Genomic DNA, 15,441 nt, shown 5'->3' with positions numbered 1-15,441 from the left:
CCTAACAATACAGTTGGTTCACGATCTCGCCGGTCAACATCAACAACAATAATACCTTGCTTCTGTAATTCTACCCTACCAATCTTGACAGTCATTTCCCTAAAACCTACTTGCGGTACTATCTCACCATTACTAGCCCATATACTCAATGCAAGGTTAGATGGTCCTTTATCAATGTCTGTATCAGCCCAGTACCTCTTATAAAGGATATGCGGAATCGACGATATCTGGGAACCGGTGTCCAGCAGGGCGTTGAGGGGAATACCGTCCAGCACGATAGGGATAACGGGACGCCCTCCCACGTACTTGTCATGCTAGGGTGTTGGACCTTGAAAGTTCATTCCTGCGAAGCGGCCCGTCTTCCCAGGGGATCCTTGTTTAAAGCACATTCCCGGGCAAAGTGGCCTGGCTCCTTGCAACGACGGCAAATGGGCTGTCCATCCGGCTGGTAGCGGTCGCTGGGTCGTCCTCTCCACGCTGAGTATCTCCTGGGCCTCATCCATGGAACATCCTCTTTGCTGGTCGCCAACTCAATCTTGGGTGTAGTCTGGGATCCACGCAACTCCTGAATGATTTTAGCCATTGAAGCAACGGTGTCTGTCAGGGCAGCAAGCTTTTGATGGAGAGCCTCATTGGTGTTAGGCTCCAGAGATTTAGCAATAGCCCCTGACATGGCTGAGGTCACTGGCACTCCCTGCTGCTGAGGTGCCTCTGCAATAGTTTGAGACAAATCCAGATCCCGGGGCGCCTCTGCCTGCTGGAGACGAATGGCACTTTCCTTTAATTGAGCAAATGTCAGTTCGGGATCCTTAAAGGCCAGCATGCTTAAATGCCCCCGGTGAGAAGGGGTTAAGAGTTAATAAATTGATCTTTCAATAACTTATCTGCTCCGGTGGTAAAGACTGGTTCTGCTAATGTAAGTGCTTTGAGCGCCTCCTGTAGATTTAAAGCAAAGTCTCTCACGCTCTCATTGGGTTTCTGTTTACAATTAAAGAATCTTGTTTTAGCCTTACTGCCGGCAGTGATTTCAAAAGCTGCTTTCAGTCCGGCTATTACATGTTCAACAGTGTCTTTTGCATCTACTGGCCAGGCTGTGACTTCCCGCAGGGCACTGCCAGCTAACTGTCCCATAAGATGACCAACACGCTGAATCTCTGTCAGGGCAGGGTACATGTTGAAGCAGGCTTGCAGCTTCTCATTAAAGTTATCAAGAGTATTTGGCTCACCTTCATAGTGTGGTAGCCACGGGGCACCTGGAGTATAGGGCATCAGAAATGGCATAATGGGCGCTGCTCCTTGCACCGCTGGGCTGCCAGACGCTCTATTCATATTTTGTCCTTCTGCTGCGGTCGCATCACCTGGTGCATCAGCATCTCCGTGGTGCGGCATGTTGCGCCCCCTTAGTTAATCTGGACCCTTCCGGTCCTCTGCTCCCGTCGGGATGGCGCACAATAGTTCTGTGGTGCAGCAGGATTTGTTTTTTTTTTTTTTTTTTAGTCAGAGCTCAGGCTGTGGCGCAGTTCAAATAACACAGGCAGTTATAAGGTGATTACCTCAGAGGATGGCGGCCATTTTGTCCCCATGTCTTTCAATGGGGAAAAGTCAATTTCAATGATTTTCAATGGGGAAAATAAATTTTCTTTAATAAAGTAAATTTTTGATGTTTTTCACACAGTTTTTGACCAATTTTACTGGAAATCACGGCACACAATACCCAGTTTAGCTGGGCACGGTAAATCCTGTTCGTGACGCCAATTTGTGACGCCCAGGAGACCGGGGTACCCAGCACCGGATCGGGGGTCTATTTCTTGAGGGGATGTCACGGGTGGCTCGACCCGGGCTGTGGTCTCAGGCGATGCACAGTGCAATGGGGGGTATTTACAGGGGATAAATAAAAGTTTATAAGAGTTTTTCGTGACGCCACCCGGAATAAATGTGGCTATTTATAGCCACCGCTGCCAGTAGCTGGCCGGGGATGATGATGTGGGGCAGCTGAGGTGGAAAGCCCTTTCCGGGTAGGGCTGTGGGTCCCAGGCAGGTGAGGTAAAAGTCAATGGTGGTTATAGATGATGGTATTGTGAGGAGACTTTAGGGGCGCAGACACTTACTTGATCAGCAACAGGTTTTCTCAGCTTCGATGGTCCCAATCCTGGATAGGTGGCAACTGTCCAAATGAGAGACTGAGGCGCAGGCAACGTTTAACCGGTTTACTTTAACAAAAACTGAATAACAAGTCCCATCACCAGAGACTGTATCAGGAGGACTAAGTTACTCTGCCCTGCCGGGTCCTTGGCCTCCTTCTTTGCGCTGTCTGTGTGTGGCCCTGCTGCTGTTTGTGAACTGGCTGCCGGCCCAAACTGTCCCTCCTGGGTCCTATTTCAACAGGCAACTTGAGTCCTTTTCCCCTGCTTACCCCCTCTGGGAGTACCGCTGAACTCTCTGGATGCTGCTGTGTCTGACCCTGGTGAAGCTTGAATCGCCTTCACTTCTCCTGGTTGCGGTATTGTGTAAAACTAATGCAGCCACGGATCCGGTGTCCGTATTTGCGCCTTTTCAGGGGTAGATATTAATGGCTACCCGGTTCCTAAAATGTTCCTCTTCTCTGTCTCCTCCTCAGACCAATGGCTTGGGCCTGGAAATTGTCAGTCTCTCCTAAGGACCTCAGAGCAATTTCTCTGTGACTGCTCCTCTGAGCGTCCCGGCTCCAACAGAAAAAAACTGTCAATTTTACCTCAGATCAGAATATCTCTAGGGGAGTCTCTTGAGCTCCCCCTTCTGGCCAGAGGTGGTAGTGCGATGTCTGCTCTAGTGGTTGTGTTGAGTAACTAATGATGGTTTTATTGTGGCTAATACCCCTAGGGGTGCCACACAGTCATCTGTGACTACCTGGTTTTGCCGGGGCGTCACACTACCACCGGTGTTTTGAGAGAGGAATGATGAGAGTCCTATTTTCTAGGGTGTCCCCCTCCGCTGTTAGATACTCTGACTGAGCTCCAGCTCCAAGCCCCGGGCCTAGTAAAGTCCAGGTTTTCCAGAGATGTCTTGGCAGAACTATGGTCCTGACGGATCTGCTCGTTTGGTGTGTTGCACCTATTTCTACCCCAAGTGGAACCTACCCCCCTGGCTTCAGGTGGATCCTCGCCACACCGGAGCTGGCGCTTACCTCTGCCTGTAATGGTCAGAGTCCCGGTTTGCAGGACGTCCACTAGCACAGTCTCTAGATTTGCGCCATTTGTCCATTTTTAGCCCTCACATCTCTGGTCAGTAGTTGCTGTTTCTCGGAGAACTTCACACTGCCACTTCTCAATATCACTCAAGTGGTGGTGAAGGTGCAGAGGGAAGACGTCATGGACGGAAAACTCTAGGACCACATTGATATCAGTGAGATCTTTATTGCACATATTTAGTCAGACATCTCGGTGCAGAGCCAGGTGTGATAGGCAGTGAGAATGAAGAAAGCTGGAGGGCAATGATTAAGATGGGCGGCGCAGGACTTGTCTCCACATTATTAGTGATGGTCTCTGCAGATATTAGGGGTCCTGTCCCTCCTGTATCTGCATCTCCTCACATCACACAGAGTCCAGTGTCCCCCTCCCCCACATTACACACCCTCTGTCACTAATGCATGGAATCTGCAGAAAGTGAAACTGAAAGTAACAAACAGCAGAGATATTTCACAAGAACCTTACCATTACCAGCAGCACACGGTCAAGGAAGAGGAAGCAGAGGCGTGGGGGCTCAGGAGTCAGAGGCTCCACAATATAGACCGGATCCTGCACGGACTGAGCCATCACCAAGAAACTGAGGAGGTGGAGGAGCAGAGATCTACAGAGAGGTCAGAGGAGGTGGAGGAGCAGAGATCTACAGAGAGGTCAGAAGAGGTGGGAGGAGCAGAGATCTACAGAGAGGTCAAGGAGGTGAGATCTACAGAGAGGTCAGAGGAGGTGAGATCTACAGAGAGGTCAGAGGAGGTGGGAGGGGCAGAGATCTACAGAGAGGTCAGAGGAGATGGAGGAGGAGAGATCTACAAAGAGGGCAGAGGAGGTGGAGGAGGAGTGATCTACAAAGAGGTCAGAGGAGGAGCAGTGATCTACAGAGACCAGAAGAGGTGGAGGAGCAGAGATCTACAGAGACCAGAGGAGGAGGAGAGATCTACAGAGACCTGAGGAGGTGGCGGAGCAGAGATCTACAGAGAGGTCAGAGGAGGTGGAGGAGGAGAGATCTACAGAGAGGTCAGAGGAGGTGGAGGAGGAGAGATCTATAGAGAAGTCAGAGGAGGTGGAGGAGGAGAGATCTACAGAGAGGTCAGAGGAGGTGGAGGAGAGATCTACAAAGAGGTCAGAGGAGGTGGAGGAGGAGAGGTCTACAGAGAGGTCAGAGGAGGAGCAGAGATCTACAGAGAGGTCAGAGGAGGTGGAGGACGAGAGATCTACAGAGAGGTTAGAGGAGGTGGAGGAGGAGAGATCTACAAAGAGGTCAGAGGAGGAGCAGAGATCTACAGAGAGGTTAGAGGAGGTGGAGGAGCAGAGATCTATAGAGAGGTCAGATGAGGTCAAGGAGCAGAGATCTATAGAGAGGTCAGAGGAGGTAGAGGAGGAGAGACCTATAGAGGTCAGAGGAGGTGGAGGAGAAGAGATCTACAGGGAGGTCAGAGGAGGTGGAGGAGGAGAGACTTATTGAGGTCAGAGGAGGTGGAGGAGCAGATATCTACAGAGAGGTCAGAGGAGGTGGAGGAGCAGATATCTACAGAGAGGTCAGAGGAGGTGGAGGAGCAGAAATCTACAGAGAGGTCAGAGGAGGTGGAGGAGCAGAGATCTACAGAGAGGTCAGAGGAGGTGGAGGAGGAGAGATCTATAGAGAAGTCAGAGGAGGTGGAGGAGGAGAGATCTACAGAGAGGTCAGAGGAGGTGGGAGGAGCAGAGATCTACAGAGAGGTCAGAGGAGGTGGAGGAGAGATCTACAAAGAGGTCAGAGAAGGAGCAGAGATCTACAGAGAGGTCAGAGGAGGTGAAGGAGCAGAGATCTACAGAGACCAGAGGAGGTAGAGGAACAGAGAGATCAGAGGAAGTGGAGGAGCAGAGATCTACAGAGGTCAGAGGAGGTGGAAGAACAGAGATCTACAGAGGCCAGATGAGGTGGAGAAGCAGAGATATTTGGGTCAGGTGACACCACTCAGACAAAAAACTGAAATATTGGAAAATCCCTCCAGAAACAGATCAGGTGAGATGTCAGCAGATAATGGTGGTACAGGAGGAAGAGGTGAGGAGACCTCACCTGAGGGGAAGAGGAACATTGAGGATGGATTGGATACAGCACCCCCTGCAAAACGAAGGGAAGAGACCTCACCTGAGGAGAATATATACACTGCTGAAGGATCGGCTACAGCGCCACCTGCAGGACGCAGGGCAGAGACCTCACCCAAGGAGAAGAGGAACATTGAGGATGAATGGGGTACATCGCCCCCTGCAGGACGGAGGGAAGAGACCTCACCTGAGGAGGATATATACACTGCTGAAGGATCGGCTTCAGTGCCACCTGCAGGACGGAGGGAAGAGACCTCACCTGAGGAGGATATATACACTGCTGAAGGATCGGCTTCAGTGCCACCTGCAGGACGGAGGGAAGAGACCTCACCTGAGGAGAGTAAATACACTGCTGAAGGATCGGTTTCAGTGTCACCTGCAGGACGGAGGGAAGAGACCTCACCTGAGGAGAATAAATACACTGCTGAAGGATCGGTTTCAGTGCCACCTGCAGGATGGAGGGAAGAGACCTCACCCGAGGAGAGTAAATACACTGCTGAAGGATCGGTTTCAGTGCCACCTGCAGGACGGAGGGAAGAGACCTCACCTGAGGAGAGTAAATACACTGCTGAAGGATCGGTTTCAGTGTCACCTGCAGGACGGAGGGAAGAGACCTCACCTGAGGAGAGTAAATACACTGCTGAAGGATCGGTTTCAGTGTCACCTGCAGGACGGAGGGAAGAGACCTCACCTGAGGAGAATAAATACACTGCTGAAGGATCGGTTTCAGTGCCACCTGCAGGATGGAGGGAAGAGACCTCACCCGAGGAGAGTAAATACACTGCTGAAGGATCGGTTTCAGTGCCACCTGCAGGACGGAGGGAAGAGACCTCACCTGAGGAGAGTAAATACACTGCTGAAGGATCGGCTTCAGTGCCACCTGCAGGACGGAGGGAAGAGACCTCACCCGAGGAGAGTAAATACACTGCTGAAGGATCGGCTTCAGTGCCACCTGCAGGACGGAGGGAAGAGACCTCACCTGAGGAGAATAAATACACTGCTGAAGGATCGGTTTCAGTGCCACCTGCAGGACGGAGGGAAGAGACCTCACCTGAGGAGAATAAATACACTGCTGAAGGATCGGTTTCAGTGCCACCTGCAGGACGGAGGGAAGAGACCTCACCTGAGGAGAGTAAATACACTGCTGAAGGATCGGTTTCAGTGCCACCTGCAGGATGGAGGGAAGAGACCTCACCTGAGGAGAGTAAATACACTGCTGAAGGATCGGTTTCAGTGCCACCTGCAGGACGGAGGGAAGAGACCTCACCTGAGGAGAGTAAATACACTGCTGAAGGATCGGTTTCAGTGCCACCTGCAGGACGGAGGGAAGAGACCTCACCTGAGGAGAAGAGGAACACTAAGGATGGATTGGGTACATCGCTCCCTGCAGGACGGAGGGAAGAGACCTCACCTGAGGAGAAGAGGAACATTGAGGATGAATGGGGTACATCGCCCCCTGCAGGACGGAGGGAAGAGACCTCACCTGAAGAGAAGAGGAACATTGAGGATGAATGGGGTACATTGCCCCCTGCAGGACGGAGGGAAGAGACCTCACCTGAGGGGGATATATACACTGCTGAAATATCGAACACAGCGCCACCTGCAGGACGGAGGGAAGAGACCTCACCTGAGGAGAAGAGGAACATTGAGGATGGATCGGGTACATCGCCCCCTGCAGGAGGGAGGAACACAGACACTGCTGATGGATCTAATTCATTGTCGTCTACAAAAAGTAAAATTACAGAAACATCTGTTAATCGCTCGGATTGTGGGCGACCTGCAGCCAACGTGGATCCAGAGTCGTCTAAGACAAGAGGTTATCCCCAGCCAGAAAATAAGAGATCAGGTGAATGTGAAGGTGAGAAGTGTAATGTGGGGTCTGCCGAGGGGAGACAGCTGGGGGCATCGTACTGTGAGGGCCACTAAGGGGGCATCACTTTATTGTGGGGGCAATAAGGGGGCATCACTTTATTGTGCGGGTAATAAGGGGCATCACTATATTTTGGGGGGTAATAAGGAGGCAGAACTATATTGTGGGGCTAAGAAGGGGGCATCACTATATTGTAGGGGCAATAAGGGACATCATTATATTGTGAGGGTAATAAGGGGGCATCACTATATTGTGGGGGTAATAAGGGGGCATCACTATATTGTGGGGGTAATAAGGGGGCATCACTATATTGTGAGGGTAATAAGGGGGCATCTCTATATTGTGGGGGTAATAAGGGGGCATCACTATATTGTGAGGGTAATAAGGAGGCATAACTATTTTGTGGGGCTAAGAAGGGGGCATCACTATATTGTAGGGGCAATAAGGGACATCATTATATTGTGAGGGTAATAAGGGGGCATCACTATATTGTGGGGGTAATAAGGGGGCATCACTATATTGTGGGGGTAATAAGGGGGCATCACTATATTGTGAGGGTAATAAGGGGGCATCTCTATATTGTGGGGGTAATAAGGGGGCATCACTATATTGTGAGGGTAATAAGGGGGCATCACTATATTGTGGGGGTAATAAGGGGGCATCACTATATTGTGGGGGTAATAAGGGGGCATCACTATATTGTGGGGGTAATAAGGGGGCATCACTATATTGTGAGGGTAATAAGGGGGCATCACTATATTGTGGGGGTAATAAGGGGCATCACTATATTGTGAGGGTAATAAGGAGGCATAACTATATTGTGGGGCTAAGAAGGGGGCATCACTATATTGTAGGGGCAATAAGGGACATCATTATATTGTGAGGGTAATAAGGGGGCATCACTATATTGTGGGGGTAATAAGGGGGCATCACTATATTGTGGGGGTAATAAGGGGGCATCACTATATTGTGAGGGTAATAAGGGGGCATCTCTATATTGTGGGGGTAATAAGGGGGCATCACTATATTGTGAGGGTAATAAGGGGGCATCACTATATTGTGGGGGTAATAAGGGGGCATCACTATATTGTGGATGCAATAAGGGACATCATTATATTGTGAGGATAATAAGGGGGCATCACTATACTGTGGGGGTAATAAGGGGGCATCACTATATTGTGAGGGTAATAAGGGGGCATCACTATATTGTGGGGGTAATAAGGGGGCATCACTATATTGTGAGGGCAATAAAGGGGCATCACTATATTGGGGCAATAAGGGGGCATCACTATATTGTGAGGGCAATAAGGGGGCATCATTTTATTGTGAGGGTAATAAGGAGGCATCACTATATTGTGGGGGTAATAAGTGGCATCATTATATTGTGGGGGTAATAAGGGGGCATCACTATATTGTGAGGGTAATAAGGGGGCATCACTATATTGTGGGGGTAATAAGGGGGCATCACTATATTGTGGATGCAATAAGGGACATCATTATATTGTGAGGGTAATAAGGGGGCATCACTATATTGTGGGGGTAATAAGGGGGCATCACTATATTGTGAGGGTAATAAGGGGGCATCACTATATTGTGGGGGTAATAAGGGGGCATCACTATATTGTGAGGACAATAAAGGGGCATCACTATATTGGGGCAATAAGGGGGCATCACTATATTGTGAGGGCAATAAGGGACATCATTTTATTGTGAGGGTAATAAGGAGGCATCACTATATTGTGGGGGTAATAAGTGGCATCATTATATTGTGGGGGTAATAAGGGGGCATCACTATATTGTGGGGGTAATAAGGGGCATCATTATATTGTGGGGGTAATAAGGGGCATCATTATATTGTGGGGGTAATAAGGGGGCATCACTATATTGTGGGGGTAATAAGGGGCATCATTATATTGTGGGGGGTAATAAGGGGGCATCACTATATTGTGGGGGTAATAAGGGGCATCATTATATTGTGGGGGTAATAAGGGGGCATCACTATATTGTGGGGGTAATAAGGGGGCATCACTATATTGTGGGGGGTAATAAGGGGGCATTACTATATTGTGGGGGTAATAAGGGGGCATCACTATATTGTGGGGGTAATAACGGGGCATCACTATATTGTGGGGGTAATAAGGAAGCATCACTATATTGTGGGGGTAATAAGGAAGCATCACTATATTGTGGGGGTAATAAGGAAGCATCACTATATTGTGGGGGTAATAAGGAAGCATCACTATATTGTGGGGGTAATAAGGGGGCTGCACTCTATGTTACATCCAGAGGACTCAGTAATGGTCACCTGTAGATAACGTGTGTACGGAGGTCACCTGTAGATAACGTGTGTACGGAGGTCACCTGTAGATAACGTGTAGTCGGGGGTCACCTGGAGATAACATGTAGTCGGGGGTCACCTGTAGATAACGTGTGTACAGAGGTCACCTGTAGATAACGTGTAGTTGGGGGTCAAATGTAGATAATGTGTGTACGGAGGTCACCTGTAGATAACGTGTGTACGGAGGTCACCTGTAGATAACATGTGTACGGAGGTCACCTGTAGATAATGTGTAGTCGGGGGTCACCTGTAGATAACGTGTAGTCGGGGGTCACCTGTAGATAACGTGTAGTCGGGGGTCACCTGTAGATAACGTGTGTACGGAGGTCACCTGTAGATTACATGTGTATGGAGGTCACCTGTAGATAACGTGTGTACGGAGGTCACCTGTAGATAACATGTGTATGGAGGTTACCTGTAGATAACGTGTGTATGGAGGTCACCTGTAGATAACGTGTGTACGGAGGTCACCTGTAGATAACATGTGTATGGAGGTCACCTGTAGATAACGTGTGTATGGAGGTCACCTGTAGATAACATGTGTATGGAGGTCACCTGTAGATAACATGTGTATGGAGGTCACCTGTAGATAACGTGTATACGGAGGTCACCTGTAGATAACGTGTGTACGGAGGTCACCTGTAGATAACGTGTGTACGGAGGTCACCTGTAAATAACGTGTAGTCGGGGGTCTCCTGTAGATAACGTGTGTACGTAGGTCACCTGTAGATAATGTGTGTACGGAGGTCACCTGTAGATAACGTGTGTACGTAGGTCACCTGTAGATAACGTGTGTACGGAGGTCACCTGTAGATAACGTGTGTACGGAGGTCACCTGTAGATAACATGTGTACGTAGGTCACCTGTAGATAACGTGTGTATGGAGGTCACCTGTAGATAACGTGTGTACGGAGGTCACCTGTAGATAACGTGTGTATGGAGGTCACCTGTAGATAACGTGTGTACGGAGGTCACCTGTAGATAACGTGTGTACGGAGGTCACCTGTAGATAACGTGTGTACGGAGGTCACCTGTAGATAACGTGTGTATGGAGGTCACCTGTAGATAACGTGTGTACGGAGGTCACCTGTAGATAACGTGTGTACGGAGGTCACCTGTAGATAATGTGTGTACGGAGGTCACCTGTAGATAACGTGTGTACGGAGGTCACCTGTGGATAACGTGTGTATGGAGGTCACCTGTAGATAACGTGTGTACGGAGGTCACCTGTAGATAACGTGTGTACGGAAGTCACCTGTAGATAACGTGTGTACGGAGGTCAAATGTAGATAACGTGTGTACGGAGGTCACCTGTAGATATCGTGTGTTCGGAGGTCACCTGTAGATAACGTGTGTACGGAGGTCACCTGTAGATAACGTGTGTACGGAGGTCACTTGTAGATAACGTGTGTACGGAGGTCACCTGTAGATAACGTGTGTACGGAGGTCACCTGTAGATAACGTGTGTACGGAGGTCACCTGTAGATAACGTGTGTACGGAGATCACCTGTAGATAACGTGTGTACGGAGGTCACCTGTAGATAACTTGTGTACGGAGGTCACCTGTAGATAACGTGTGTACGGAGGTCACCTGTAGATAACGTGTGTATGGAGGTCACCTGTAGATAACGTGTGTATGGAGGTCACCTGTAGATAACGTGTGTACGGAGGTCACCTGTAGATAACGTGTGTATGGAGGTCACCTGTAGATAACGTGTGTACGGAGGTCACCTGTAGATAACGTGTGTACGGAGGTCACCTGTAGATAACGTGTGTACGGAGGTCACCTGTAGATAACGTGTGTATGGAGGTCACCTGTAGATAACGTGTGTACGGAGGTCACCTGTAGATAACGTGTGTACGGAGGTCACCTGTGGATAACGTGTGTATGGAGGTCACCTGTAGATAACGTGTGTACGGAGGTCACCTGTAGATAACGTGTGTACGGAGGTCACCTGTAGATAACGTGTGTACGGAGGTCACCTGTAGATAACGTGTGTATGGAGGTCACCTGTAGATAACGTGTGTACGGAGGTCACCTGTAGATAACGTGTAGTCGAGGGTCACCTGGAGATAACATGTAGTCGGGGGTCACCTGTAGATAACGTGTGTATGGAGGTCACCTGTAGATAACGTGTGTACAGAGGTCACCTGTAGATAACGTGTAGTCGGGGGTCACCTGTAGATAACGTGTGTACGGAGGTCACCTGTAGATAACGTGTAGTTGGGGGTCAAATGTAGATAACGTGTGTACGGAGGTCACCTGTAGATAACGTGTGTACGGAGGTCACCTGTAGATAACGTGTGTACGGAGGTCACCTGTAGATAATGTGTAGTCGGGGGTCACCTGTAGATAACGTGTAGTCGGGGGTCACCTGTAGATAACGTGTAGTCGGGGGTCACCTGTAGATAACGTGTGTACGGAGGTCACCTGTAGATAACGTGTAGTCGGGGGTCACCTGTAGATAACATGTGTATGGAGGTCACCTGTATATAACGTGTGTACGGAGGTCACCTGTAGATAACATGTGTATGGAGGTTACCTGTAGATAACGTGTGTATGGAGGTCACCTGTAGATAACGTGTGTACGGAGGTCACCTGTAGATAACATGTGTATGGAGGTCACCTGTAGATAACGTGTGTATGGAGGTCACCTGTAGATAACATGTGTATGGAGGTCACCTGTAGATAACGTGTGTACGGAGGTCACCTGTAGATAACGTGTATACGGAGGTCACCTGTAGATAATGTGTGTATGGAGGTCACCTGTAGATAATGTGTGTATGGAGGTCACCTGTAGATAATGTGTGTATGGAGGTCACCTGTAGATAATGTGTGTATGGAGGTCACCTGTAGATAATGTGTGTACGGAGGTCACCTGTAGATAATGTGTGTACGGAGGTCACCTGTAGATAACATGTGTATGAAGGTTACCTGTAGATAACATGTGTATGGAGGTCACCTGTAGATAACATGTGTATGTAGGTCACCTGTAGATAACATGTGTACGGAGGTCACCTGTAGATAACATGTGTATGAAGGTCACCTGTAGATAACGTGTGTACGGAGGTCACCTGTAGATAACGTGTGTACGGAGGTCACCTGTAGATAACGTGTGTACGGAGGTCACCTGTAGATAACGTGTGTACGGAGGTCACCTGTAGATAACTTGTGTACGGAGGTCACCTGTAGATAACGTGTGTACGGAGGTCACCTGTAGATAACGTGTGTATGGAGGTCACCTGTAGATAACGTGTGTACGGAGGTCACCTGTAGATAATGTGTGTACGGAGGTCACCTGTAGATAACGTGTGTACGGAGGTCACCTGTAGATAACGTGTGTACGGAGGTCACCTGTAGATAACGTGTGTACGGAGGTCAAATGTAGATAACGTGTGTATGGAGGTCACCTGTAGATAACGTGTGTATGGAGGTCACCTGTAGATAACGTGTAGTCGGGGGTCACCTGTAGATAACGTGTGTACGGAGGTCACCTGTAGATAACGTGTGTACGGAGGTCACCTGTAGATAACGTGTGTACGGAGGTCACCTGTAGATAACATGTGTATGGAGGTCACCTGTAGATAACGTGTGTATGGAGGTCACCTGTAGATAATGTGTGTACGGAGGTCACCTGTAGATAACGTGTGTATGGAGGTCACCTGTAGATAATGTGTGTACGGAGGTCACCTGTAGATAATGTGTGTACGGAGGTCACCTGTAGATAATGTGTGTACGGAGGTCACCTGTAGATAATGTGTGTATGGAGGTCACCTGTAGATAATGTGTGTATGGAGGTCACCTGTAGATAATGTGTGTATGGAGGTCACCTGTAGATAACGTGTGTATGGAGGTCACCTGTAGATAACTTGTATACGGAGGTCACCTGTAGATAACGTGTGTACGTAGGTCACCTGTAGATAACTTGTGTACGGAGGTCACCTGTAGATAACGTGTGTACGTAGGTCACCTGTAGATAACGTGTGTACGGAGGTCACCTGTAGATAACGTGTGTACGGAGGTCACCTGTGGATAATGTGTGTACGTAGGTCACCTGTAGATAACGTGTGTACGGAGGTCACCTGTAGATAACGTGTGTACGGAGGTCACCTGTAGATAACGTGTATACGGAGGTCACCTGTATATAACGTGTGTACGGAGGTCACCTGTAGATAACGTGTGTATGGAGGTCACCTGTAGATAACATGTGTATGAAGGTCACCTGTAGATAACATGTGTATGGAGGTCACCTGTAGATAACATGTGTATGAAGGTCAACTGTAGATAACGTGTGTATGGAGGTCACCTGTAGATAACGTGTGTACGGAGGTCACCTGTAGATAACTTGTATACGGAGGTCACCTGTAGATAACGTGTGTATGGAGGTCACCTGTAGATAACGTGTGTATGGAGGTCACCTGTAGATAACATGTGTATGAAGGTCACCTGTAGATAACGTGTGTACGGAGGTCACCTGTAGATAACGTGTGTACGGAGGTCACCTGTAGATAACTTGTGTACGGAGGTCACCTGTAGATAACGTGTGTACGTAGGTCACCTGTAGATAACGTGTGTACGGAGGTCACCTGTAGATAACGTGTGTACGGAGGTCACCTGTGGATAACGTGTGTACGTAGGTCACCTGTAGATAACGTGTGTACGGAGGTCACCTGTAGATAACGTGTGTACGGAGGTCACCTGTAGATAACGTGTATACGGAGGTCACCTGTAGATAACGTGTGTACGGAGGTCACCTGTAGATAACGTGTGTATGGAGGTCACCTGTAGATAACGTGTGTACGGAGGTCACCTGTAGATAACGTGTGTACGGAGGTCACCTGTAGATAATGTGTGTACGGAGGTCACCTGTAGATAACGTGTGTACGGAGGTCACCTGTAGATAACGTGTGTACGGAGGTCACCTGTAGATAACGTGTGTATGGAGGTCACCTGTAGATAACGTGTGTACGGAGGTCACCTGTAGATAATGTGTGTACGGAGGTCACCTGTAGATAACGTGTGTACGGAGGTCACCTGTAGATAACGTGTGTATTGAGGTCACCTGTAGATAACGTGTGTACGGAGATCACCTGTAGATAACGTGTGTACGGAGGTCACCTGTAGATAACGTGTGTACGGAGGTCACCTGTAGATAACGTGTGTACGGAGGTCACCTGTAGATAACGTGTGTATTGAGGTCACCTGTAGATAACGTGTGTACGGAGATCACCTGTAGATAACGTGTGTACGGAGGTCACCTGTAGATAACGTGTGTACGGAGGTCACCTGTGGATAACGTGTGTACGGAGGTCACCTGTAGATAACGTGTGTACGGAGGTCACCTGTAGATAACGTGTGTACGGAGGTCACCTGTAGATAACGTGTGTACGGAGGTCACCTGTAGATAACGTGTGTACGGAGGTCACCTGTAGATAACGTGTGTACGGAGGTCACCTGTAGATAACGTGTAGTTGGGGGTCACCTGTAGATAACGTGTAGTCGGGGGTCACCTGTAGATAACGTGTGTACGGAGGTCACCTGTAGATAACGTGTGTACGGGGGTCACCTGTAGATAACGTGTGTACGGAGGTCACCTGTAGATAACGTGTGTACGGAGGTCACCTGTTGATAACGTGTGTACGTAGGTCACCTGTAGATAACGTGTGTACGGAGGTCACCTGTAGATAACGTGTGTACGGAGGTCACCTGTAGATAACGTGTGTACGGAGGTCACCTGTAGATAACGTGTGTACGGAGGTCACCTGTAGATAATGTGTGTACGGAGGTCACCTGTAGATAACGTGTAGTCGGGGTTCACCTGTAGATAACGTGTAGTCGGGAGTCACCTGTAGATAACGTGTGTACGGAGGTCACCTGTAGATAACGTGTGTATTGAGGTCACCTATAGACAATGTGTGTACGGAGGTCA

At 49.0% G+C, this 15,441-nt stretch overlaps 1 protein-coding gene across 1 annotated transcript in view; it reads left to right on the top strand.

Annotated features, from left to right (window-relative positions):
- LOC142246833 (uncharacterized) overlaps positions 1-15,441 on the top strand; it is a 129,761-nt gene that overhangs the window by 11,277 nt on the left and 103,043 nt on the right. Inside the window, exons 4-6 of the mRNA XM_075319882.1 lie at positions 3,639-4,070; positions 4,183-4,621; positions 5,902-7,161. Of these exons, the coding sequence (XP_075175997.1) occupies positions 3,639-4,070; positions 4,183-4,621; positions 5,902-7,161 (2,131 nt within the window). The remainder of the gene's footprint in view (positions 1-3,638; positions 4,071-4,182; positions 4,622-5,901; positions 7,162-15,441) is intronic.

This window comes from Anomaloglossus baeobatrachus, chromosome 7 (genome assembly GCF_048569485.1).
Source record: "Anomaloglossus baeobatrachus isolate aAnoBae1 chromosome 7, aAnoBae1.hap1, whole genome shotgun sequence".
Lineage (NCBI taxonomy): Eukaryota > Metazoa > Chordata > Amphibia > Anura > Aromobatidae > Anomaloglossus > Anomaloglossus baeobatrachus.
This window is presented reverse-complemented; position numbering and strand designations above follow the sequence as displayed.